Source organism: Thamnophis elegans, chromosome 15 (assembly GCF_009769535.1).
Source record: "Thamnophis elegans isolate rThaEle1 chromosome 15, rThaEle1.pri, whole genome shotgun sequence".
NCBI classification, from domain to species: Eukaryota; Metazoa; Chordata; class Lepidosauria; order Squamata; family Colubridae; genus Thamnophis; species Thamnophis elegans.
In genome coordinates, this window is record NC_045555.1 from 27958106 (window position 1) to 27985545 (window position 27440).

At 42.5% G+C, this 27440-nt stretch overlaps 1 protein-coding gene across 1 annotated transcript in view; it reads left to right on the forward strand.

The window, feature by feature from the left end:
- The first annotated feature begins 1548 nt into the window (after positions 1-1548).
- Positions 1549-27440, forward strand: part of PHYHIPL (phytanoyl-CoA 2-hydroxylase interacting protein like) — a 44488-nt gene continuing 18596 nt past the window's right edge. The window contains exon 1 of the mRNA XM_032232347.1: positions 1549-1654. Within this exon, the coding sequence (XP_032088238.1) occupies positions 1549-1654 (106 nt within the window). The remainder of the gene's footprint in view (positions 1655-27440) is intronic.

Here is a 27440-nt window from a genome sequence, read left to right on the forward strand (position 1 = left end):
ATTAAATCATTAAAATTGAGGATATTGTTGGGCTGGATTCCTACTTCCTTGTTTCTTAAAGGATTTTAGCAAACAATACAAACTCAGATCCAATTCAGATTTAGCATGTTCTTCAGTGCGTATGGATGCTTGTGGGTGCTAACTCAAGATTCTAAAACAAGATGGGATGATATGTTATATGTATATTAGAACATATAATAAACAGTATATGTTCTAATGGATTGCCTTCAGACGTTGTGGGTGCATCCCTGGAAGATTTTAAGAAGACACTGGACAGCTGCTTATCTGAAATGATTTAAGGTCTCCTGCTTGAGCAGAGGGTTGGACTAGAAGACCTCCAAGGTCCCTTCCAACTCTGTTATTCTGTATTCTAATAAAATTAACTGGGTGAATGAGTGTGTAGTGTAAAAGGTTAAAATTGGGTAGAGCCAGCCTACTACATAAAACTTTGGTGGGAAATCTCAAGGAGGGGCTGAAGGGGGCATGATTAACTAACTTCCTGGACTGAAGCCTCCAGCTTCCAAATGATAGTTATAATGAGGCCACCAGCGAAGTTGAACCTCTCAACTTCCCAGCTGGACAACTGTGGAATTCTGAGCTGCCACCAAGGAACTAACTCTCTCTTCGAAGGAGCTGAAGGGAAGACAAAAAGGATCTTCACCATGCAGTTGGTGTTTTGTTTTTCTTACTGTTTGCCCAGACCTTGGATTTCAGACCCAACTCCACTTTTTTCTCGAATGGGGATTTGGGCGTGCCTGGGAGCCCCGGTGCAGAGACACTTGTTGGAGAAAGGCTGGAGATGAACTTGGGAGTCCAAAGACCCGGACGGAGTCTCTTGAAATGCGCCGCGTCTCCACGGGCAAGCTCAGCACCGACCCAAACATGAAAGCGTATCCGGGCTGAAAGGGTCCGGAGGGACGCTTTGGGGGGTGGGCAGCAAAAATAAGGCCTGGAGGGAGCCTCTACCTACCGTTCAGCGGCCGGTAGGATCGCCGCAGCCCAAAATGGCAGCGCTCCCGCGGTCTTGGGTCAAGCCTTACGTAAGCAACTGGGAGCGAGAGGAGGGGGGCTTTAGGGACTCAACATGGCCCTGCACGGCCGGTGGGGAGCTGGGCGAGCAGACGCTGGTCTGTATCTAGAGCTGCGGCGTCGTGGCAGACGCTGTTAACGGCGAGCTCCTTCCTGCAGAGCGAGGTGAGCAGCATCGGTGCCCTCCTCCTCCTTTCTCCTCCTCCTCCTCCTCCTCCTTTCCCGCGCCAGCGCAAGGGCTCGCCAGCCCGTCGCTCCTCCCGTCCTCTAATCCCCGCCCGCTGCCAGCCAGCCAGCCCCGGGGAGGGACGGCGGGAGGGAGCGCGCGCGCCTCTGCTGCACCGCGCAGTTCCCAGCCAGTCGGGGCAGAGGCAGGAGCGCAGGCAGGTTGTCGCAGAGGGCGCCCTCTCCCACCCTCCTGGCTCCCGCTGCCCGCCCGCAGCTCCGAGGGAGGGGGCGAGACTCGCGCTCGTGTCCAGCCCAGCCCAGCCCAGCCCAGGAAGGCGACGAGTCGGGAGGATGGAGGTGCCTCGCCTGGACCATCCCCGGAGCAGCCCGGCCAGCCCCTGCGAGGATGTCCTCAAGAACCTCAGCCTGGAGGCCATTCAGCTCTGCGACCGGGACGGTGAGTTGGCGCTTCTCTCGGGCCTTGCGGCGAGAGCCGATGCCAAGCCCCCCCCCCCCCCGCCCCGCTTCCCCGGCCTTCTGCGCCGCCGGCTATGGACCACCGCCGCCCCCTTCTCGGTGCAGCCCGTCCTTGCAATTCGCTGCTAACAAAAGGATTTTTTCGAGGGAGGGGCGGGCTCAGCTGGCGAGGGAGCGTCTGTCTGCCTGGAGAGGAAGAGACCGTCGCGGCCAGGTTGCCTCTGCCTCGCGGAGTCCCGCTTTGGTGCGGCGGCTTCCAGAGGCTGCAAGGAGGGGAGGCGGCTGCTCGCTGGCGCGGACCCTTTTGGACCCTGTACGGGAGTCCCGATTGCGCGGAAGCCGCGGGGGCTAAACTGGGCCCGGCCGGGGAGCTCCCGCCGATGCTCCCTTCGGGAAGAAGCCGAAGCCCCCACCGCGGACCAGCCCCTTTGCGGTGCCTTGAATGGTGGGGCGGACGTGTGCCTAGGAGGAGGGGATTCCCGGGGTGAGAAGGCGAAGGGAAAGGCGGCTCTTTTCCAGCCCCAAACCTGTTGAGGATCCGCCCGATGCGCTGCGCGGCCCCGGTGATGATCTGGCCCCTCCGAACTGGGTAGCGACCGACAGAGACGGGCGGAGACGCCGGGCGGGGAGAGGTCGCAGCTCGGCGCGGACAGCGAAAAACGCGAAGAGGGAGGCTGGGAGGTTTCAGCACCCTGGACAGGACTCGGCTCCACCGGGCTCTATTGAGGGAAGACCCACCAGATGTGGCGTTTCGGTCTGCTGCTTAGCCCTTTGTTCTGTACCCGCCCAATTCCAGATGTTGGCATCCTCTGGGAAGCTGAGCGGCTTTTGCAAGGAGGGTCTTCCCCATCCGAGGGATGGCAGCTCAGTCATCCCTTATTAATGAACCAGAAAGTTAACCATGCTTAACAAATGAAGTTTAGTTTTCACGTGTGCAAGGGTCAAACAAGCAATCCAAGAAGGCTGTCCAGTAATCAGATCTCTATCACTAATGCCTCTGTGCCCAAGGCTTGAGGTGATTATGGCACTTATTAGTTCTCTATATTTATGCTTTAGTGCACACAAAACACAACCCGTGTACAAAATTTAATATTTTAGAGGATTATCTTCCAGAGTGCGGTTTATTTTTCATTTATTTTTGGCTAATCTGCTTTCCTTCTCCTTTCTTTTTCTAAATGTACTTATCAAATGGCTTTAGCTATCTTCTGAACATGGGGCAATTTAATGTGAAATGTTTGATCTCTAAAATAGCCTATTTTGAAATGTATGCTTGAAATAGCTCCTGGGTTTTCAGGATTGCAGTCAGGCAACAAAGAAGGTTGGCCACAGCCAACAGTTTTAGAGGGAGTATCACGTACTTAAGCATTCAAAGGTTGGGCATTTATGCAGGTTCTGGGTTTAAACAGCCTTTTAAGATTTTGTACAACAGTCCACCATTACAGGGTGGATTTAATGGGATGATTACAAAGTATTTCAGATTGCCACTGCAATTACTTTAAAATCTTGGCTGGAGAAAGCTTTCTAGACCTGAGTGAGCAATGACATGGCAGTCACACTTCACCTCCATTACAGGAATATTGACCACGTAATATATTTTCCTAAATTTGATCTGATTGTTCTGTTTCCCTCAGATGCCAATTTAATGTCCGTGTGGGTGAGAGAGAGGTGTGTGTTTTTTTCATTGTTGTTGCAGTCAAGTCAATTCTGAGATGCCACATGTTGAAGGCACATGGTTCAACTTTCTTTGTCTCAATCAAAGTGGCGTGAAGTATATGAAGTTTACTGGAGTACGCTGCTAATTGGCAAGCATAGAGTCTAATTAATCAAGCACAATCACCTAATAATAGCCTTATTGATGTGTTCTCTCTTTTTGGATGAAAAGAAAAGGACAAAAAAAGACAGACAGAGAGATATCAGAGGGAATATGGCATGCTTTCTCTTGGATAGGCCTTAGATGTCCAGCTAATGCCTGGAAAGATTAAGCTGCCCTCCCTGTGATACTTCAAGAGGTTTTCCCACATCAAGCTCTTGGTCATCACATGGAGATGGTGCACTTTCTTGAGGAACATCTTCTCAAGGCTTTTCAGTAAAAGTGGGGGGGGGGGAAAGAACATGCATTTACATGTTTTGCATGGATCATTTACTACCAGAGGTGGACAGTCCTTGAAACATATTTTAGTGTTCAATAAGTGTCATTTAGGAGTCACAAATGACTCTATGGGGGAAGCGCAGAAGTGTAACAAACACTCTTTGGCAGGAAGACGTAACTTCATTTGCTCACAATCTTTAATACAACATAAATAGCACTTGTTTTTAGATAAGGGGTGCCATTTGTCAAGCATGCTCTACTACAGGGGTGTCAAACTCACGGCCCAAGGGGCAGATGTGTCATGTGCTGGCCCCACCCCGCCTGGTTTATCAAAGAGGGGAAAACTCCCAATACACCATGTGATGATGCCATGATGGCACGAGTTTGACACCTCTGCTCTAGTACAAAGAGGCTCTGCCCTGTGTGAAAACTTGATTGAAATGGAAAGTTGTTTCACATCTGCCTTTTGAATGAGGATGTGATTTGATTGGTAAAATCTATATTCCTTAAAAAAAATCCCCTGGGTGTTCAGCTCCTCTCAAACTGACAAATACTTTAATTTCACATTTTTTCAGCCAGTAAATCTATGCAAGCCTCAATGAATACCAATGCAGTCTTTATTTGGTTTTATTTTCAAGTGTCTTTCACGCAAGAGAATGTGCAGGTTTTCGAATTAACTTTTGCTTTAATTTGCACAAGATAAATCTAACCAGGCAGTGTAATCTTACTTATTGATATGGATACACAGGAAAATGTGAGTATTATCTAGAAACAGGATTGTTTTCATCTAGAAATAGAACGAACAATCAATATTTCATTTATAGATATTCTACAGTTTTGTGGTATGAATCATTCTAGAACTTTTTTTTCCACCTTAAGTGAAAAGTTGCTGGTCTTGGTGATCTAGAGATGCTGGAATCACTTCTGGAGAAATTATGTCCCATTTCTTGCTCCTCTAGAGAGTTGCCAGTTACAACTTTCATTAGAAACAGAGTAATATTTTCAATCCCAGGGCACAACAATCTTGCTTATGGAAAGTAATTTCAAATGGACTTTTTTTTTGCTCATAAAAACTTCATTGTGTTGTTTTTTTAGGCAAGACTCTAGGAAAGTGAAAGAGAAGTTGAAGCGCAACTATTCAGTCTGTCTTATATCTTCCTCCTTAATGCTCTTCTTATTACAATCAGTGAAAGTCACTGTCCTGCTTATTTTGCTGAATCCAGTCTAAAATGCTTTTATTCCATTCAACTACCCCTTCTTCTAATTCAAAGACATCCGTGGCCTGCACTTTAGGTTTCTTCTGTTGTTTATTCGCATCAGTCTTTCTAGATGCATGGAAATTGGAAATGTCTAGACAGTTTTGAATTATTCCCATTTATTTGGTTCTTTTGCAGTCTGAATATTTCTTCTCTCTCTTTTTTTTTTTTGAGATACACCCACATCTCTGAGTGCTCATTCCTGAGTGCAAGTATGTGGATCTTCTTTATAAGTTCATTTCACAGTCAGAGGGGCAATGTATCATTTTTATGTTGGGAAATGTGAATTGCAAAGTAATTTCCCGAATTGAAAATGAAATGCAAACATTTAGTGAAGTAGCATCAGCCACTTATATTTAAATGATCATTGAGAGGATACCCAACTTAACCTTATCCTGAAGGTGCAGAAATATTCAGTTATAGCATCTTGGTTTTGCTTCTGATCATAAATACCCCTTTGGGTCTTCTTTTCTTTAGATTCATAATAAATTCATCTCTAGGCACCTCCAGGCATGATTATCATATTATTTGTGCAGCACAGCTTTGCGAATGTACAGTATCTATATAAAACAGAGTTGAATTAAATATCCTAAAATGTATCAGTTGGATTTTATACGATGATGTGTGCATGAAAATACCTTTCTTGTGGAGTAACCATGGAAGTGGGGCTCTTCATTACCCATTCATTTCAGTGACATATGTTTTTAATTGCTTTTTAATTTATACCTCACTTTCCCATCAACTAATAAAATTCACAGGATTACTTCAATATGGATTTCATCTTCCAAACCTTCTTTTTGTGATGGCAATAGGTTCCCCATGGCCTCTGACAAGCAGCTTTCTATAGTTCTCCTTTTCATTTGGTGGCCAGTTTTGCCTAAGTTTTTTCCCCTTAATCGCTTAGCAACCATTCATCTCTCCTTCAGAAAAAAAAACCTTTGTATAAAATACAAATACTATCCTACTATGTCCATATTTTTGGTCTATAACCTTTTAATTGGATGAACCAGAGGCTTCAATAAAACATTTTCAAAACTTGATATATTTTCTCACTATGGAAAGTTGTGTATATGTCTGCATAAGTCTCCCATTTGGCACTGGATGCTATTCCTAATTGAACAAGCAAGTTCAGAGAGCACCAAAGACCTCAGCTGCCTCCTCTTCCTCCTCCCTGCAAACCCCACATCCTTCAAGCACTGATGATGTTAACTAGTTGGGTCATGAAACGTCTGCAAGAAAACAAGCAAGTTCAGAGAGCATCAGGGACACTTCATGTCAACCCTGAGCTACAAATAGTCTCATTTATTAAACTCATATCTGTTACACCTTGTCTGCAGACCTATCTTGGTGCCCATGTAGGCGGTGCTCATATGAAATCCTGGAGATGTCAGGGGCTGTTTAAGCCCCAGAATCTACCACCTTGCTCATTGCAGAAGATTTATTTGAAGGTCCCAGAAAACATGGCTGTCTTCCATTTATCTTTTTTGTGTCTGTTTTCTCTTTTGACTTCCTAGATTTCTTGGCTTTGAAAAGAGCAACCTATGACTGGGTCTTTAGACATCAAGGCCTGGCTGATGATAGCCTGGGTGCAAGACCCTTTGGGGGGGATTGCTTTGTGCTGGTGGGAACTCTTCAATTCTTTGGCCAAGTTTCTTCCTTTTCTTGCAACAACTCCACTTTCTCCAAATGGGCAAAGAGGCTCAGAGGCAGCCCAGCACGCCATTAGGTGTGTGGTGTGCAAAAGAGAGCTTGGCCTCTATGATGCACATGGGTACCACTGTTTCTGAGTTGCAACATCTGTTTCAGCAGGGCAGAGTGCAAGCAGCAGTGATGGGTGGGAATACACAGTTGTGTGGATCATGTAAGCTAAGCTAGCCTGCTATCTTCAGGTCAGTGCAGGATCTTGCCTCCAAGTCGGTGCCCTTCCAGATCATCGGCTTCCCTCTGAAATACAGCAGGTCCAAGTTTTCATCTTGGCTGAGGCAGGAAGATCTCTTGGGTAAACATTTCAAACTTCTGGCAGAGAAGATCACTAGGAAACTTGGCTCAAAGCAACTGTGTTCCCAAGAAAGTTCCAGTGCAAACCAGCTACCTTTGTTCTTCATTTTTCCCACACATCTCTGTAAACTGCCTTTTGAGCCTTGAATGCCTGTCCATCCCTCTGTCTCATATCCTCAACTCTCCTTTTTAACATTTTGGGTTTGTTGTGTTCCTACCCCATTAATTCTCCTTTGCTTTTTGTATCCAATGCATTTCTTCTTCTTCTTGGCATGCTCATTTAAATTCCATTACCTCCTCTGATTTCATTAACGCCATGGGAAAGTATCTTAGTAGCATGGTTGCAGGAGAGTATACTATTCCCATTCATCTGTGTCCACCAGCTTCTGACAGTGAAATGCAGTTTCATGTAACATTTCATATATTTTTGGACCCAGCATGTAGCTGTTCCGGGCTCCTCTGGGCTGATCTACGTAGAGTTGGGCCTAGTTAATATTGGGATGGGATTGTGTGGATTTCCATGACTCTTAACTAGTTTAGGAAATCAAATCTGCAGTATTAAATATCTTCCATGTCATTGCCAAGAAAACAGCATGGTTACAGTCATCAAGACTCACACTTAAGTTGAGAACGTCTTTACCATTAGCACCTGGAAGAAAAACAATGAACTGCTAGAGATAAAAGAAAAGCTGATTATGTCATAGTGTTATTTTCTCTGCCAAGGAGATCGGTCACTCAGCAAATCCAGTGCCAGTTGAGCACATCGTTTTCTTCCATGCATTTTTTTTAATTGGAAAACTAGCTTGGATTTTGTATAGTTTTGACATTTGTCAGCCCATTCGAAAAATATGTAATTAAGGAGGGAGGGCTTATATTCATATGCAACAGAAATTCAAGTACAATTAAACAAGAACAGTAACAATTAATAGATAATTATCAACATGCCTCAAAATGCAAAGTTCCTATCATCCTGGATCCCATTATCCCATTGGGTTCATCTATAGTTAGATGGAAGGATAGCATCTCTTAAAGCCAGTCATGTTTATGAGATGTAAAATTCATCATCTTTCTATTTGATTTTGAGCTATTAATCCATTCTCACTTCACTCTACCTAAGAGTTAGAATAAAACATCTTAATATTCTCATGTATACAAAAGTGAAATTCTAGTAGCAATGCTGATCTACAAAGATGATAGACAAGATTAATGTAGGGTTACCTTGAGCAGCAGGATAGGGGAGATAGTCATAGTGGAATTGAACAGGCTCTTGGGTGGTTTTCATGTTGAGAATCAGAGAAATTTTCAGACAAGAAGTCTTTGCTTTATCAACTTGGTTACAGATGTTGATCAAAGCTATGAACAATGAGAAATTATCCAAGGATTTTCTTTATATCTTTTCCACCTGATTGCCAGAAGTCTTCTATTTGACTAAAGTGGCTGCTTCTGTGGTCATTTCACAGTAGGACCATTATCATTTTAATGGTGTCTATGAAAATCTTCCTTCATGTTGGGGCAATTGTTTTAAATAATGACACAAAGTAGTCATAAATGTTAGCTCTTCTTTGGAACCACTATTTCAATCTTGCATAGTTTCTGCATAGATAAAAGCTTGGAGTACTTTGTATAGATAAATTTAACAATTCTTGGTATTCATTCATAAAAAGTTCAGGTGACATGTGATTTGTAAATCTTGTATCATAATCAATAGGATGCTGTGTTAGTGGGTAAAATACTTGTTTAACCAACATTATAGAGTTGGTTGCAAATGAATTGTTGATGAGCTCCAGTTCAGGTAACTGCAAGGCGCAAGATTTATATGATCTGAAGAGAAACCAGAGAAACCAGTTCAGGTAACCAAATGTCTTCAGCTTCCTCTGCCAATACTCTGAATTTCATGGCACCTGGAGGTTAATTACCCAGGGAAGAAGTTTCTGTTCTTGGTAGTGCTGTTGCACCTACGATACTGATAAATTGTAGAGCAAACAAGCACTGGTTTCTTGTGTGGATGGGTACTCAGGTGAGAGGAGGGACAATATTTCACTGGTCATTTGGTTTTAAGGTTGGATGCAACTGAAATAAAAAGATGCCATCTCCTTCAAGTCAAACTCTTCTCTGGTAGCTTCATGAACACATCCATACAGAGTTCTTGGCCATAATGCAGCCTTTGCCATCTTTTGAGATATTCTTTTCACTTTCCTGTGTAACCTAAAGGCCTAGCAGTTTCTGGAGGTCTTCACCATCAAGAATTCTGAAAGTAAATGGCTGTTCTGCTGAGGGGTTTTGTTGCTGTTGTCGTTCCTTTGTTTTTACAATGCTGTGTAAAATTGTGATAGACATGGATGGATGGACTGACAGACGGATGGACGGACGGATGGACGGACGACAGACAGACAGACAGATGATATATGATGGATGGATGGATGGATGGATGGATGGATGGAGGTGAGGGGAAGGGAAGGGAAGGGAAGGGAAGGGAAAGAAAGGAAAGGAAGGGAAGGGAAAGGAAAGGAAAGGAAAGGAAAAGAAGGCTGGAAGTTTATTCCATGAGCTTTGAAGCAATGTACTCTGTCACATCTCTTGACTGACCTTGAAATAATAACTTTTCACTTGTTAACTGGCACGTTGGTAGATGAATCAATTTCATTGTGGTGTTTGTAGCTGAATCATTAATCAATGTTAGTTTTATTGTTATCACAAAGTGTTCCTGTCTCTCTTCACGCTTGGATGCAAGTACTATTTTGCATAGATGGTTTTGGAAATAATAATTGCATTTAAAAAAAAATGTGCTGAAGGCTTCAGTGAACCTTGGCAAAGTTACTCCAAGCTTGGGGAAAATGTATTTGCTGGAACACTCTAAAATGACCTACTTTAGCTACTTTGTGTATCAAATATCTAAAGAAATGACAAAGTGCATTACCAAAACTCCACGGCCCTTCCTGACTGCTTGTCCGTAGATTGATCTCTGGGCTGCAGCTTTTTACAGTCTTTTATGAGAGAGAAATCTGGGTTTTAAAAGCTGTTAAGTTCTACTATCTTTTGGTAGGTTTTTTTCCCCTCTAACACAGCCATTTACTTGTGCCAAATCTATATTAAGAAAATAATTAACTGAAGGACTGTGCTAAATGTGGTGTTCCATCTACAGGGTTCATTACTATGCGCATCAGTGGTGGGTTCTGGATCCCGTTCCAACCGGTATGGTTGGAATGGGCCCAGCGTCGTCCACATGGAAGCACGCAGCGTGTGCATGCTTCTTACTGCCTCCGTGAGCCTCTACGACACTCCAGCTGCTCAGCGGAAGACTTAAAAGACCGGTAAGGAGTTCAGACGAGCGGGTGGGCCCTCCGGAGCACTGTACCGGAATGGTATCCAATGCTCCGGGCAGGCTCCAGTACGTCTGTCCCGGTGCATACCGCCTGAAACCCACCACTGATGCGCATCATATTGTGATATATTTTCAACTAATCTTGATCTGTGTGCAAATTAAAGTATTATTTTCTCTTGCAACATCTGGGCAACAGGAAGCTCCCCAGATGTTTTTGGAGCAGCAGCTCCCATCATTTCTCACTATTAACCGTGCTGAGAAGGACTGCGGACAGTTCTGCAGCATCTAGTGAACACCACATTGTTTTGCCTGGTTGCAAAAACAGACATTAAGTAATAGTATATTTTTCTTATTGAGAATATAATAGAATAGAATATGAATAGAATAGAATTCAGAATGAATGGAATGGAATGGAATAGAATAGAATAGAATTCTTTGTTGGCCCGATGTGATTGGACATACAAGGAATTTGTCTTTGGTGCATATGCTCTCAGTGTACAAAGAAGACAAGATAAATTCATCAAGAATTCTAAGGTACAGCACTTAATGATAGCCATAGGGTACAAATAAACAATCAGAAAACAATTTCAATATAAACCATAAGGATGCAAGCAACAAAGTTACAGTCATGCAGTCATAAATGGGAGGAGATGGGTGACAGCTGAGATAAAGGAATGGACATGGCAAAATGTTCAGATGTTTTTGCCATGTCTGTTCACCTGACTTTTAAATTCACAGGGAGCTGAATTCTTTATCAAATACAACCACTTATTTTGCTTTCTCTATTACTGCGGCCTTCCTCTGCCTTAAACTCACCCTAAACATCTGAATATTTGTCGCTGGAGGGTGTCCTATTTCAGTTCAACCCATTGATTCAGCTCAGATTTAAATTTGAATCAGATCGATTCAGTGTTTTAATTCAAACTCCCTAATTAGGTCACTTTGACTAAGCTGGCCAGAACAAGTTTAAAAAAAAGGTTTTGAGTATGTGAAAAAGTTAGTTCATAGAGATTTGCCTGGAAAAAAAAATTGAATCAAATCTCTGAATCAATGTCTTATATCCCCATAATTATTAGGCATCTGATCCAGTCTTGCTTTATATATTTCTTTAACACCAACAATAAAAAGATGCAGAATTTTTGAACACCTGAGATATCATCCTTTTAAACAGTGAAACATCCTTTTGCATGATGACACATCTGTCCTTTATTTCATAGCAGATGAAAGTCCAAAGACCAGCATAGTTCAACCTCTGGTGAAAAATAAAATCACAGTCATGACATCACAATGGCATTTGTTTCATCCTCACATCCTTTTTAGTTAGTTTTATGAAATCCATGCACGGTCTCCGTCCAAATGAACTCTAAGCAGTTTCTGAAGTCAGAGGTGTCCTTGGAGACTACAAATACAGACTCCTTGTCATCTGTTTGCCAAGATTTTCAGAGATAGTTTGCCCTTGCCTTCATCTTAGGGTTGGAGAGGAAGACTCGCCCAAAGGAAGGATCAGAATTTGGGGGTGGGTGGGTGTTCCTCTTGAGTCCAGCATCCTAATCACTAGACTAAGCAAGTGCTCTTCTAGGCAATTTACAATGTATGCCATACAACAGAACACTTATATCGCAATGACATTAAATCTAAACAACATATAATGCCTACTTGGGGACCCAAGCAAACATTCCCCTTTGATTTGATCAGAAAAAGGCCGTCTCTTGGATAGTCAGTCTCTGAGTCATTAACGATTTTAAAGGTAGCAACAGCATTTCAAACCTCACTCAGAAATAACCTGGCAACCAAAGCTGCTGCCACAGTAACAGGGCAGCATAGAAGCTTCAATGCTGCCCAGTAAGGATGCAGGATGCTGACTGGTCTCCAGGTGGACCTCAAGGAGAATCCTATCTACCACAGATTACAGAAATCTTAATCAGAGATGACAGTGATGAAAATGTGCCTTTTCTGTTTGCATCCTGCTCTAAAGAGAGCGGACTCTGATGCACTAATGAAGCTGAGCAGAGGACCTCCTGGCCAGACTGTCCCTCCCCCTTGCTCTCCCAGCAAGAGAAGTCCTAGATGTTGAACCTGTTGGGTCTGGAGAATACGACTCCATAGAAACTCAAAGGAAGCCATCCCATCTTGCTTGAGTCCAGTCCAAGCCTATTTCTCCCCATCCTAAGGAATATCCTCAAATTAAATTGCAAGACCAAAAATAACATTTGTGCCTGGAATCCTATCATTGACCTTCCAAACTCAGGCATGGTGACCTTGTAATGGCTTCTCATAAAAGATTCATGATGAAATTAAATCCTTTCTTTCTGAAATGGATTTCTTAGACAATATTACACTGCCCAAAATTAAATCTTACATCAGTTCAGCTCCTGCAAAGCATTTGAGGAAGTGAGCTGTTGTCCTATAATATTTATATATATTGTATATAATTGGAAAAGGTGCTACCAGACTCCTCCTGATCTTTGCTTACCATAGTCTAAAATGACTCTACTCCTACAATACATTTGAAGTCCTATATGATTACAAAGTCAGTTAAAATTCAAGAATCTTGTAGGATTTGGGCCATTTTAACATTTTTAATTTTCAAGTCTTGGCTTATATAGCGGCTCGCAAAAGCTTTTCAGTCTTGTCTTAAAGAAAAACATTGAGAATCAATGCTCTTTTTTAAAGTTGTCATGTAATCTCCATAGAGTCCCATTGTGGTTTAGAATTTCTCCTTCATACTTTCCTATTTCATAATATTTTTAATTATCTTTAGATCTCCTTTTCTGTCACAATATACCCAGAAGAGATAGTTTGGGCATCTCCAAGGCATCACTAAATGCTTATGTGTCAGAATGAGCCACTAGGGGCTGGAGAAAGCATCTTACAAGGTAGCCATTAGATTGCTAGCAAAAGGAAATTTGAGAATGGAGAAATTTCCAAGTTTGTTCAGGGAATGTCAGGTATAGAGTGAAAATTATGCCTTTCATTTCACAATAATCTATCTAAATGTACAGCTGTTGGAAAGCTGGGAATGAAATCACACTGTGTCAAAGTGTAACTCTGAACAGGTGCTCTCTCAAATCATGTTGCTTGTTCTAGGAACCATTCATACAATATTCAAAATATATATGAGCTGGAAGACTCATCTTGAAGAAATTATATATATATATATATATATATATGTGTATGTGTATGTGTATGTGTATGTGTATGTGTATGTGTATGTGTATGTGTATGTGTATGTGTATGTGTATGTGTATGTGTATGTGTATGTGTATGTGTATGTGTATGTGTATGTGTATGTGTATGTGTATGTGTATGTGTATGTATGTATGTATGTATGTATGTATATATATATATATATATATTCTTCAAGATGAGTCTTCCAGCTCAAAGAGACAAAATGTCATCCCTGCCCTGATCTTGGAGATGCTTTAGTTCAGTGTATTATTCCACTAATTTAGGTTTTCTTGACTTTCATTCCCCAAGAAATGATTATTTGAAGTTCTGCCTAGAAATGGTTTGTTCTGTTGCAAAATCTAGTTGTAAGCATTGGTCAAATGCTGGAAGGGGAAATATTAGTTGTAAGCAGATTGACCTGCATCATTGCAATAATTGCAGCAGATACACATTTCCTTGGTCAGCATTTAGATGCAAGTTTCTCTACTAATAAAGGAGAATATTGGTAGCTGCGTGTTAAAATGTAAGATCCTGAGCTTAGTGGTTTTCTTGCAGGCACTTCATGACCCAACTAGGTCACATCATCAGTGCTAAGCTCAGCTTTCTGCATTATTGCAAGCTCAAGATGAGCAAGGGTGAAGAGATGCTCAATCCATGCATTCTCCTTTCTCACACATTTAGAAGTCCATCTTGTAGGCATTTCCTGCTGTACCAGCCTAGAATAGAATTGTGCCAAGAATCCTCCTTGCTACATTTTGAAAAGGATCTAGGTAGGAGGGAGAGATTTTTGGGTATAAAGTCACCTCGTGTTCCCTCTCTAAAGGTAAGCTTTCCTTCACTTGCCATTTCCCAAGTTTCATTTTTTAAAAACACCGGAAGTCATTTTTTTTTATTTAAATCTCAGCAAAGTTTCATCCCATTTTTTAAATGTAATCTTGGGAAAGTGTGTATTAGGCCTACTTGCCAAATTGAAGCTATTAGGGACAGTTTCAGAGGTGGGATTCAGCTAGTTCAGACCAGTTCACCTGAACCGGTAGCAGAAATTGCAGATGGGCCTACCCATCCACCCTGGCTCTATGCTGTCCTATTTCCGCATGTTTTTGACGCATGGCACATGCGCAGGAGCAGTGGATGGGCAGCCAACTGGTGGTAACAAAATGTGAAACCCAATGCTGGACAGTTTCCAGCAACCAACCAGTTTCCAGAAAGGAATCAAACAATCAAAATCATCATTTTTTTAATTCTTTCTACAACATCTTAAGAGGAGTATTTTAAAACCAGCCAACGTTTTATGTGCAAATATATAAATCCAGCTATCCTGTTTTCTATTTTTCTGGACCCTATGCTCTTAAAACCATGTTTATAATATCAAGGACCATGACCTTTGCTGGTTCATGAATCACACTCAGCTATAATGTCAGTTCAGTTTCAGCTTAATGTATTAACATGATGGTTGAACCATGGTATATGGCTTCGTGTATAATGGAAACCCAGGCAACCATAGTTTTATTAAACCAAAGTTCATTAAGCTATGATGTGTGAATCCAAAAGTTCACATTGGGGCCTAGCTCTACTGTTGTGTATATGTGAAATTGTCCTCAAACTTCTCCTTGGCCTAAACAGAGTTACCCATTAAATCACAAAGCAGAATGCCATGTGGATTTGCAATGTTTGCATCACATTGGGCTCATTTTTAAATATGAGAGACAGTCTAGTATAGTAGTTAGGGTGTTTCTTTTCGACCCATAAGGGGGGCAAAAGCCTGGAATGAATACACCTCCCTTTTTACTACTACTACTACTACTACCACCACCACCACCACCACCACCACCACCACCACCATGTTTCCCTGAATGACCCTGAAATAAGCACTTGGCCTTATTTTTGGGGAGGTCTTTTTATTTTGGAGGTGGCGAGCATGGCCATCTGATGGCTGCTGCTATGTTACAATATTTTCAGGGAGGGCTTATTTTCAGGGGGGGGTATTTTAGCGCATGTGCTCCAAAGTCCAATTGGGCTTATTATCCAGGGAGGTCTTATTTTCAGGGAAACGGGGTACTACTACTACTACTACTACTACGGTACTATTCATTCCTCTTCCCTTTCTTTTCCATCTCCTCCTCCTCCGCCTGTTTGGTTTTCTGATGTTTGAATATTAAACAGAATTCCTACCGAGGAATTCTAAAATTTTCTGCCCTAAATTAGTATGAAGATGCCCCCAACAGAATGCTTAATGATGCATGCTTCCACTACGCACTTAGGGCAGGACACTTGGCTTATAAATAGAGCGATGTTTTGATTGAGCAAAGAGTTGACTGACAATATTGGCAACGGACACCTTGTTTGAGCTTGATGGCATGGCCAAGCTTTGGCCTCAAGATGCTTTTGATTTGTGTCCAGAATTGCAAGCTTTCCTGCCCAAACTTCCCAAGGTTGGCAAAGTTTGATTCTAGTCATGACAGGAACCAAAATAACAGATGTGCCGAGGTTTAAGAGAGTTTGGGGCAGTGCAACCCTGAGGCCTGTTCTATCTTCCACTGCACTGAACTATGAGGAAAAGACACCACCATCACATGCAACCAAATGCACCCCTCATGTTCATCCTGCTACCTGGAACTCAGTCTGAGTGCCCAAGTGAATCCTGGTTACTTTATTTTAGTTTTAACATTTTGGGGAAGGTTCTAGGAAAGCCTCTTAGAATGTCTCCCAGATGGGAGAACTTGTTTCCTCATCCATTTTTGCCTGCAGCATTTCTCATTCTCCAAGCACTCTCACAAAAAAGAGCTTCTCCCTCCCCTAAGAACTATGAATTGCATGGCTGAGGAAACTAATGGGAGGTAAGATACGATCCAGGCTGGCGTTTAAAACTCTGCAGGTCCATTAGGCGCTCACCCCTTTTCCAGCAGAAGTCCCTCTGAAGGATGACCTTGTCCGTCCATATTAGGCCGCTTTTGTCCAAGAAGAATTATCTAACTTGGAGGGTCATTTGAGGTGATGGTTTGTATTCCAGGTCATTTTGACTGTTAAAATTTCCACCCTGCGGTCTAGGCAGAATTTTGAAATACTAATGAGAGTTCAAAAGCCAGAGGCTGGCCCTTCAAGTTGTTTTGGTGTGGGCTGCCTTTTTTTTTGTGGGCTTGGACTGATTTAATCATTTTATCCTTTTTTATGGATTGGGTAAACTGTCTAGAGCAGTGTTTTTCACCCTTGGCCACTTGAAGATGTCTGGACTTCAACTCCCAGAATTCCCCAGCCAGCATTCTGGGAGTTGAAGTCCAGACATCTTAAAGTAGCCAAGGTTGAGAAACACTGGTCTAGAGTCTTCTGGAATAGATGCCCATGTTAAACTGAATAAATTATATTATATTATTATTATCTGTATCTGATATCAGAGGTGGGTTGTTCCCAGTTCGGCCTGGTTCAGCCGAACCGGTAGTGGAATTTAAGCCTGGAACACAGAACTGGCAGCAACCCAGGCCTGCTATTCCTCCAAACCGGTTCCCCAGTTGCCGCTGCCCTTACCAGCATGTTCTTTAGTAGTGCGTGCGCAGTTCACTGTAAATTGTTTTGTACATGCACGAAGAACAATTTACAGTAAACTGCACGCAAAGCCAGCGTGAAGCAAAACTGTAGTAAAATAGGAGCAATTCACCTCTGTATGATGTGTGTGTGTGTGTATCCATACATATATAGATATATACACACACATACATACACATACATACATACATACATACATACATACATACATACATACATACCTTATCTATCTGAACAACGTTCTGGGTACAATTAGTTTTGAGTAAAGATACAATAGTAATCATAATGAATGTCATAATATACATATCAATATTAATCGCATAGTAATAGTACAATTAGCTTTAAAAAATTCATTATATAAATAATTGTCCTTTTAATCTTTTTAGTTTCTAACCTCTGTTTCTGTTAGTTAGTCATTGGTGAAACAAGTCCCATGTTAAGAAATATTCTCTTTCTTCCTTTCCTTTTCTTTTAAGTGTTAATCTAGCCATCTTAGTACATTCTAATATTTTTATAGCACTTGCTCTTTTTTTTATAACACACCTCTGCAGGGATCTCTTCATTTTTCCATTTTTGAGTATACACAATTCTTGCTGCCATTAACCCATGTAAAATTAAATGTGTATTCCCTTTATTAAACTGTTCTGGTAAGATACCCAGCAAAAATATTTGTGATTTCAAATTTATATGTTGCTTTATCATTTTTTCTAACCATGTAATTTATTCCAGTATTGTTTTGCCTTTGGGTATGTCCACCACATATGATAATATGAACCTGATATTTGATTACACTTGCAACATTTAGCTGCAAATTTTCAAACATCTTTAATAATCTTGGTGATGGTATTTTACCCAGTTTTATGGATTGGATAAACTGTCCAGCGTCTTCTGGAATAGATGCTCATATTAAACTGAATGAATTAAACTATATTATTGAGAGCTAAAGGAAAAAGCAGAAATATCATCCGATGTTGCTTCTTGCTGATCCAATCCACTCAAGACAGCGGGTTGGGACTAGAGATATATAGATTGGTGTTCTTGCAATCCATTTTACTGCGTTCTGCATGTGTTCCTACTGCCATGAATCCATTAGAAGCAATAAACTCCAATCTACTCCCAGCAAGATCTATGGTGAAAGTCCTTTACACCCCTAATAAGAATGTAATGTTTGAATGTTCTCTTGCAGTCTTCTTCTCCTTTTAAATCTTTTTACATATTCAAAGGTAACCTGGTGGGTGAGTTGGCTAACCTAGATTTTTTATCTTAATGAACTGGGTGTAAAGCTACAGTAACAATAGCAGAGCTGGAAGGGACCTTGGAGGCCTTCTAGTCCAACCCCATGTTCAGCAGGAAACACTAGACCATTTCAGACAGATGGCTGACCAATCTCTTCTTAAAAGCCTCCAGTGATGGGGCTTGAGGATGATTTGATCTCAGAAAATAGGACTAGAAAATTGGCAGGGAGGTGGGTAGTGTGAAACACAAGTCCCCAAATGTGCTTTTCCTTTTCCAAAGTCCACATTCTGGACAGAGAGGACTGCTGGTTCGAAAGAAGGATTAAAGAGGCCAACTCCATTAAGACTGAACAGCCGTCTCTCAGCAGAGGTGGGTGAATATGACACCATCTATCTCTTGTTTACAACACGGTCCTTTCAGCAGTGCCAAGAAGATTCCACACCCTTTTGCATTCTGATTCAGGTGATCCCAGTGATTGGATTCAGCCAGTTTGGGCCAGTTCGGTTGAACTGGTTGTTAAATTGCTGGCAGGCCCTGCCCCTTCCTGCCCTGCTCCTTTCAGGAGTCCCCACGCCAGGGGTGGGTTCCTGCCTGTTCTAACCTCCTCTATAGAAAAGGTTCCACAAATCTACAGTGCTGTTTAGAACCAGTTCCAGCTCCCTCTCCCCACCGTCCAGACATCATCAAGATAAAGAGCGAGAGGAGGAATTCTGGGAGTTGAAGTCCACAAGTCTTAAAGCTGTCAAGTTTGAACACCCCTGGATTTTTTTTCTGAAGGGTTAGAGGTGCAAGGGCCTTGTAACTTGACAGCTTTAAGACTTGCATGCTCCAAATGCCAGAGTTTCTGAGCCAACATTTTCGTTGCTAAGCAAGAGCGTTGTTAAGTGAGTTTCACCACATTTTACAAGTTGGCTATGCCCACCCAGTCACATGGCCAGCAAGCCACTCCCACCAGGTCATATGGCCATCAAGTCACTCCCACAAAGCAGGGTTCTAAAAAACTTTGAAACCCACCACTGCCCCACGCCCCCCATTTCGGCTCCTAGGTGAGTGTGGTGTCCCCCCTTGTGGCCCATTTTTGCTCCCAGCAGGCTGCAAGAAGGTCTACTAGGCCCAAAACAGGGCATAGGGGGGGGGGGGGATGCAGCTCATTTTTGCTTGCAGGGGGGTGCCAGAGGCCAAGGGCTGCCTGCCACACCCCTTGGCCACACTCAACATGGCCATGGCCACCCAGCCAGTCATTAGGGTAGAGAACCAGTTGTTAAATTATTTTAATCCCACCACAGGGTGATCCTGACAGTACAGAAAGAAACCCAAGTGACCTCAATGACTCTCAGAAAGAGTGTGCGAATGACCAGAGGACTGCAAGGAATATTCTTCCACCGTCCACCATTCAGTCAGAACTGAAGAAGCCTCTTGGATGTGAAGTGAAACGTCTTTGAAGAAAAGCAAAGGAAGTCCAATTGCCTTTTGTAAAAAGCACCTTTGGGATAATCCTGACCTGGATGACTGAGAATCTCCATGGACATTTAGTGAAACAGAACTTGAATTGGCGTATCTCACTGTACTTTAATAGTCATGAATAAAATCAGAATTTGAGAAAATAATAGATATTTCAGCCATTAACGCCCTTACAGTATAATGCACCGCATTTTCTGCAGCTACAGAGTGTCCCAATCATATACACACTAACCTGATTTATTTTGCTTTCCTCAATGACTTGCTTCCCCTCCTTCTCTGCTAGGGATATTAGATGGCAGAGTTTGAGGAAGTGGAAACTTACTTGGAGAAATCTATTTTGTCACTCTTTTTTTGCACATGGAAAGTGTGCATGGCACCAGAAGCCGCTGCTCCTTTGTTGAGAACCTGGAGTAACAACTGCAGGGCCTGGGGAAATAATTCTCATCCCTGGGGTGCATTTGTCATCCTCCCTCCTTTTTCAACAAAAGCCCATAGGGCTAATGAGCAGTCACAGGCTCATAAGTAAAACCCAAGAATGTGAAATCATCAATGGGCCAAATATTATTACATCAAGGTTACATATTTTTAATGCACTAACATTTTGACACAGGGGAAGTGAAAGGGCATCATAATACATCAACGGCTTTAAATATTGTTAGTAAATTATTTTTATTACATTTTAGAATGATATTTTACCTGCAGTGGGTGACTATGGTCCTCTCCCTGTCATTTTTGCAACAGCCCCAATGAAGTAGGCTAGTTTTCTATTCAGGGATGACAACCAGCTGAACATGAGCCAGCTGTGTGCAGCAGCTGCCAAAAAAGCCAATGGAACCCTAAGCTTCATTAACAGAGGGATAGAATCAAGATCGAGAGAGGTAATAATGTCACTCAAAAAAGCTCAAGTAAGACCATACCTAGGATACTGTATCCAATTTTAATCACCACACTATAAAAAAGATGTGCAGAGAAAAATGCAGGAAAAGTGCAAAGAAGAGCAACCAGGATGATTAGGAGACTGATGACTAAAACATATGATGAACGGTTGCAGGAACTGGGCATGGCTAGTCTAGTGAACAGAAGGACCAGGGGAGACAGGATGGCAGTCTTCCAATATTTGAGGGGCTGCCACAGAGAGGAGGGGGTCAAGCTATTCTCCAAAGCACCTGAAGGCCAGAGAAGGAATAACGCATGGAAACTGAACAAGGAGAGATTCAACCTAGAAATAAGAATAAATTTTCTGACAGTGAGAACAATCAACAAATGGAACAGAAGTTGCCTTTGGAAGTTGTGAAGGCTTCATCACTTTCAAGAAGAGATTGGACTGCTATTTGTCAGAAATGGTGTAGGATCTGGGTTTGTATTGTAGAGGGCATTTTCTATATAAGCGAGGGCTGTGTTTATTATTCAATGTTATATGCCCCGGTTATGCACAGTAAACATGTGATTGTATAGAATGGAATGGAAATAAAAAAAAATTTTTTAAAAAAAAGAAATGGTGTAGGATCTCCGCTTGAGCAGGAGGTTGGACTAGATGACCTGCTAGGGCCCTTCTAACTCTGTTAATCTGTTACATTTTTATTTGAAGATCCTGAGGTTATAGACAGTAGTACTGTTGTTACACCAGATCCAATCCTAGTCTGCTTTGTGTTTAGAAGGTTAATCAAGGTTTCAGACTAGTAGGACAGAATTGTGGTCATATGTTTTGCCTTTAGAGACTTTAGGAAATTTATAGGAATTTATAGAAAAATTAGCAACAATTTATCGTTGCAGTAAACATCTATAGAAGCTTTCTAAGCATCTTCCCCTAATTCATGTAACTATTAATATGAATTGCCCTGAAACCTATTTTTAAATGTAAAATTAGACCCCACTTTAATTGCAAATAATCTTACAATTTGCTTTTATTCCCCAATTCCTCCAGCATAAATATTTCTTTTACATGTAACTCCAGCTCTTTGCATGCGACTTTCAGGAATATTCTCAATGGTAACCAAGAATTGTCTTTCAAATGGCTCTTTGTATGTTCCCTTCCCATCAATTTCATGGCAGAATTCTTTTACTTCCTTATGTACATCAACCTTATGTAGTACAGACTGAAAGGATACTGTACAGAAGGCTTCTTTCCAGAAAAAAATGGTCTTCTATTTGGTCTTCAATCCCAGAGACCCTTCAAATTTATGAAAATAATTATTGTTGTCCCACCACAACCAGTGATCCCTGGAATTCAACCAGGTGCAAACTCAGGAGATCCAGTGGTGTCTTACTGAGCTTAGTTGACTTTCCGATGGATTGGCCAATGAGTGTAGAATGGATTGCCGTTTCCTACACGCCACTTATAATTTTCTGGGGCTCCGTGGGCTTTTCTCTAACCTCTGGGAGGGCAAAAACAGTCTTCCCCGGGCTCCAGAGGCCCTCTGGAGGCCAGAAACGGGCCAGTTTCCCGACTTCTGGTAGTTCTGGTACTTCCAGTAGGCCCGTTTTTTTGCCCTCCCAGAGCCTCCGCATGGGCCCTGCACTTTCCTAGCATTCAAAATGGGCCATGTGGAGACTCCTGGGAGGGGAGGGGTGGGCAGGGCCAGCCACTCCTTTCAACTACCAGTTTGGCAAACCAGATTAAAATTAACATCCGGTTCACTTGAATCAGTCCAAACCAGCTGAATCCCAGCCCTGGTATGTATCTACATTTTGCTGCTAAGCACTGAAGGAAAATCCAGTGAGAAGTAGACTGCTGGGCAGATAACACAGGTGATGTTGTTCATGTTTGATCTATTTGATATTGCATGTGTTTGTTAATCAAATTTATATAGCCACTCATTTGACCACAAGTGATTTGAAATTAGTCAATGCTAATTTCTTTTGATTACTATGACTATTACCTTTTAAAGCAGAGGTGTCCAACCTTGGCCACTTTAAGACTTGTGGACTTCAGCTCTGAGAATTCCCCATGACCGGGGTTGAAGTCCACAGGTCTTAAAGGGGCCAAAGTTGGCCACACCTTCTTTAAAGTTTCCATGTAGATGTGTTATAACATCCACATCAGGGGTGGATTCCTGCCAACATTTTACCTTCGAGACCGCCTGCTGACACATACCTCCCAGCGACCAGTAAGATCCCATAGATTGGGCCTCCTTCAGGTGCCATCGGCCAAGCAATGTCGGCTGGCGGGCCCTCAGAGGAGAGCCTCCTCGGTGGCTGCTCCGACTCTTTGGAACCAGCTCCCCCCGGAAATCCGGACCATACCCACTCTGATGGCCTTCAGGAAAGCAGTAAAAACTTGGCTGTTCCGGCAGGCCTGGGGCTGCTGACCTCACTGTTGAGGTCCGGCCCCGACTAGAATGAATTTATGAGGGATGACTGTTGTTTTAAATTGTATTGTTTTTATGTTTTTTATATTTCTGTTTGTAAGCCTCCCGGAGTCCTTTGGGATTGGGCGGCATATAAAAGTTTTAAATAAATAATAAATAAATAAACATTACTATCAGTTTGGTGTCCAAAACGTTTTGTGTGCATGCCAGAAGCATGCTCCGCGCACATGAGCATTTGTATCTATTAATGCTGTGCATTCGCACAACATTAAAAAAGGAAAAAAATGCATTTTTCAATGGATTTTTCTGCGCATGTGCAGAACAGAAAATCAAGATGGCGCCACTGAGGGGAGAACCATTTCGGCCGTGTGTCTGGCCGAGTTACTACCTACTTGACCGAACAGGGCCGAACCGGTAGGAACCCACCTCTGATCCAAATCATTTAATCCCAAGATGTTCTTGAGAAAACACCTGGGAGGGTGGGGATGTATTCAGAAAAGCCTTAAAGTTATTTGCAGTTCCAGCTGGAATTGGGGGGATGCGTAAGATAATGTGGCTTGCAAGGCAATAAAATGAGTCAAAAATGTGCCAGGGCTGCCAGCTTCCAAAGGACTGTTCAGTTGTGCAATTAAAATTTTGTGAGGCTTTTGGCTGTTTGCTCTGCAAAGCAAGGAAGTAATGAAGAGTAGGAGTTTGCTAGCACAACATGAAACTAACCTTGTGTTTGACAACTGTGATCCTTTTTAGTCACTGCTCATATGGATAATAGTTTAATTACACAATTAGCCATTTGTGAATCAAGGCTCTGAAAGGAGAGGGGCGGAGATGGAGGAACAGAGAAGCAATTGCTTGCAGCTTTCTCCAAAGGGAAAGGAGTGACTGAGAGATTGGCACCTACAGGACTGTGGGATGGATTGTGTAGACCTGTTGCTCCTCCGAGAGTGAAGACTTTGGGTCAATCTTTTGAGGGGGTCCACACCTTGTGGTGGAAAGGCGGAATTATTTCTATTAGGCATTATAACAGAAGGCTATAGCAAAGGGTCAATAGACCCAATACTTCACATCCTAACAGCAGCAAGAATGGTGTTTGCACAGCAGTATGAAAGTGAAAACACCCCTTTAGAAAAGGGGATAATAAGGAAGATATTAACATGCACAGAAATGGATAGACTGTTAGAATTGAAAAACAAAGAAGAGACAGAATATGATGACATATGGAATAGATTTTATCAATGGCTGGAAATAGGAGGTGGGAGTCAGAACACGAAAAAAATAGACTAAGTAGACCTGAAATGAGAGATTATCTATGTATCAGAATGAATACGTTGGTCAAAAATAATGGTATAAGACTAGCTCTGTGTAAGTAGTAAATACAGTATGTTATTTGTCTTTCACTTTGGTTTCTATGGCGGATGAAACGCTAGGATTGTGTTCAATATTCTAGCTAGCTAGCTATCATCTATCTATCTATCTATCTATCTATCTATCTATCTATCTATCGAGAGAGAGAGAGACAGAGACAGACAGAGACAGACAGAGAGACAGAGATTATCCATGGTAAGAAATTGATTCAGGTTGAGAGAATGTCTGCTTTAGCTCTCAGTTGGGAAAGGGAGAAGGGTTTTGCAAAAAAAATGATTTTCTTTCTTTCTTTCTTTCTTTCTTTCTTTCTTTCTTTCTTTCTTTCTTTCTTTCTTTCTTTTTTGGTGTGATTGGCAGTAAACCCGTCAATGTTATAAATGCTCCCTCTGGAAAAACAAAAATCAAGTCCCATCTTAGGCATTCTGTTTTCTTTGAGTTGCTAAAATGGCCATTTGCATGAATCAAATCGGATTTGTGTGTGTGATGAGCAAAGAAATGGCTCATTAAACCAAGGAAGAAGAAGGCAGCCGTCAAAAGTACCAGACCATGAAAAACAGGAGCTTTCATTAAGAGGGAAATGGAGAGGGAGAGAAATGTTTTTCTTATGTTGGATAAATATGTTCCTCAGTTTGGTCTATTGGGTCAGTTGGGAATGCAGTCCTAAGATTGTAAATATCAGTTAAAGAGAAGCAAGGCAGATTTAGTGTTTAAGGAAATTAATGTCAGTCTAGAACAATTAAAATCAGTTGCCCTGGTGATTATATATCAGTTTTTGGGGTTTGAATGCCATGTCCACTAAAAGGAGCTTGTGACGACTAGAATTCATGTTCCCTTCCCAGGCTGAACAGGTAGTCCTCGACTTATAACCATTTTAAGTGACTATTCAAAGTTACAACAGCACTGAAAAAAGTGGCTTCTGTGACTTTTCACACTTATGACCATTACAGCATCTCCATACACACATTTTCTTGTGGGTTTATCAAAATATAAAATAGAGAAATACCAAGAAAAAATGAAAATAGTGGGAAAATATGGGAAGAAAGGGGGACGAGAAAAAGTAAGGGGGGGGAAGCATTGACTTGCAACTCCTTTTGACACAGTAGAATAAGGTAATAACATAAAATCAAAACTTTTTACTTTTACATAATAATATATACTAGCCATTTCTATAACAAGATGACCGCTACAGAATCTCTACGGACTTAACCTTAAGTCCCTCCCCTCTCCTTCTCCCTCCCCTTCTCTCTCCTTTCTTCCCTCTCCCTCTCCTTCCCTCTCTCTTCCTCCCTCCCTCCCCCCCTCCCCCTTCTCCCTCCTTCCCTCCCTCTCCCCCTTTCTCCTTCCCTCACTCTCTCTCTCCCCTCTCCCTCTCTCTCTCCTTTCCTCCCTCTCCCTCTCCCCTCTCTCTCTCCTTCCCTCTCTCTTCCTCACTCATTTACTCCACCTCCCTCCCTCTCCCTCCCTCTCCCTCTTCCCCCTCTCTCTCCCTCTCTCTCCTTCCCTCTCTCTTCCTCACTCTCTCACTCTCCCACTACCTCTCCCCCTCCCTCCCTCTCCCTCCCTCTCTCTCCCTCCTTCCCTCCCTGCCTCTCCACCTTCTTCCCACCGTCACTCTCCCTCTTTCGCTCCCCCCTCTCTCTCAGGCTGAGAGACCAAGCTCTATAACCCTGCAGAAGATGCAGAAATGCAGTGCACCCACAAGATCAGAGGGCCACAAGGAAGTGAGCCATCCACCAGCCATCCACTTCTTTCAGATGCAGAGAGAAGAGGACATAGATTTATTTTCAGGTGGTGTTAAAAGGAAGATGGGGAAGCAAACTTTTTTTTGCAGTAAAATATAGGCAGGGCCTTGATCCCACATTTCCAACAGCCATGTTGGCTTTTCTGACCCCCCTGATGACACACACACACACACACACACCGGCTTAATGCCTTAAAAAGGCAATGTTTTATTTCCATTGAAAAGAGTGTTCAGTTTACGAGCCATCCTAAAATGGCAGTAAAGTTAGACAATTGTTGTTAAAGCAAGAATATGTAAATCGGGGGGGGGGGGGGGAGTCAGGCACTTTTATACATTTGAAACCATTTGATTATGGTGTGCTGTTTTATTCTCCTCCTGTTTGTAAGATTTATTTTTTGTTTTGAAGTAAGGCAGTGCATTTCCATTTTGATTTGACCTGTCTCGAGGCACAGCTCCAGGCAGGGACTTTGGAAGTCACAGAATGGAGACCTCCATTCTCTTTTCTGACCCAACCAATCACCCCCATAGGGGAGGCCTTTTGAAGTAAATGCTCCTTCCTTCCTTCCTTCCTTGCTTCCTTCCTTCCTTCCTTCTTTCCATTTTTCTTTTCAATTTGATGGTGGACCTTCTTCCGTGATATGTAACATCTTTTGTGTTCGGTATGCCTGAGATCCAAAGCTCAAGTTTTTAAGTGATTAAGCCACACTTTAGTTAAAACTGAAGATATTTGAAATCTTTTGATTTCAGGGGAAAAGATGTAAGCAACAAATCCTGGTTAGTTAAGAAGATGAAGGACTCCACTCTAGCTAGATTGTGGCCCTTTTTGAATCAGGTTCAGGGATGGGATTGAACAATGTTAGCAACCGATTCTCTGCCCAGTTGTTGGGGGGGGCGTGACCAGGGTGGGTGTGGCCTACTCAGCCTCATGCACCATAGCAGGGGAGGGGGCATTTTCACCCTTCCCAGATTCCGGAGGGTTTTCTGGAGCCTCTGGGAGGGCGAAAATGGCCTCCCTCGGGCTCCAGAGGCCATTTTTTCTGGTACTTCCGGCAGGCTCATTTTTTGCCCTCCCCATGCTCTGGAGGCCCTCCAGAGATCAGAAACAGGCCTGTTTCAGGACTTCCGGGAGCAGTGGTGAGTTTCAAAAATTTTTAGAACCTCTTCTATAGGTGTGACCTACTTTGTGGGAGTGGCTTGCCAGTCATGTGACTGGGTGGGAGTGGCTTGCCAGCCATGTGACTGGGTGGGCATGGCCAACTTGTAAAATGTGATGAAACTCACTTAA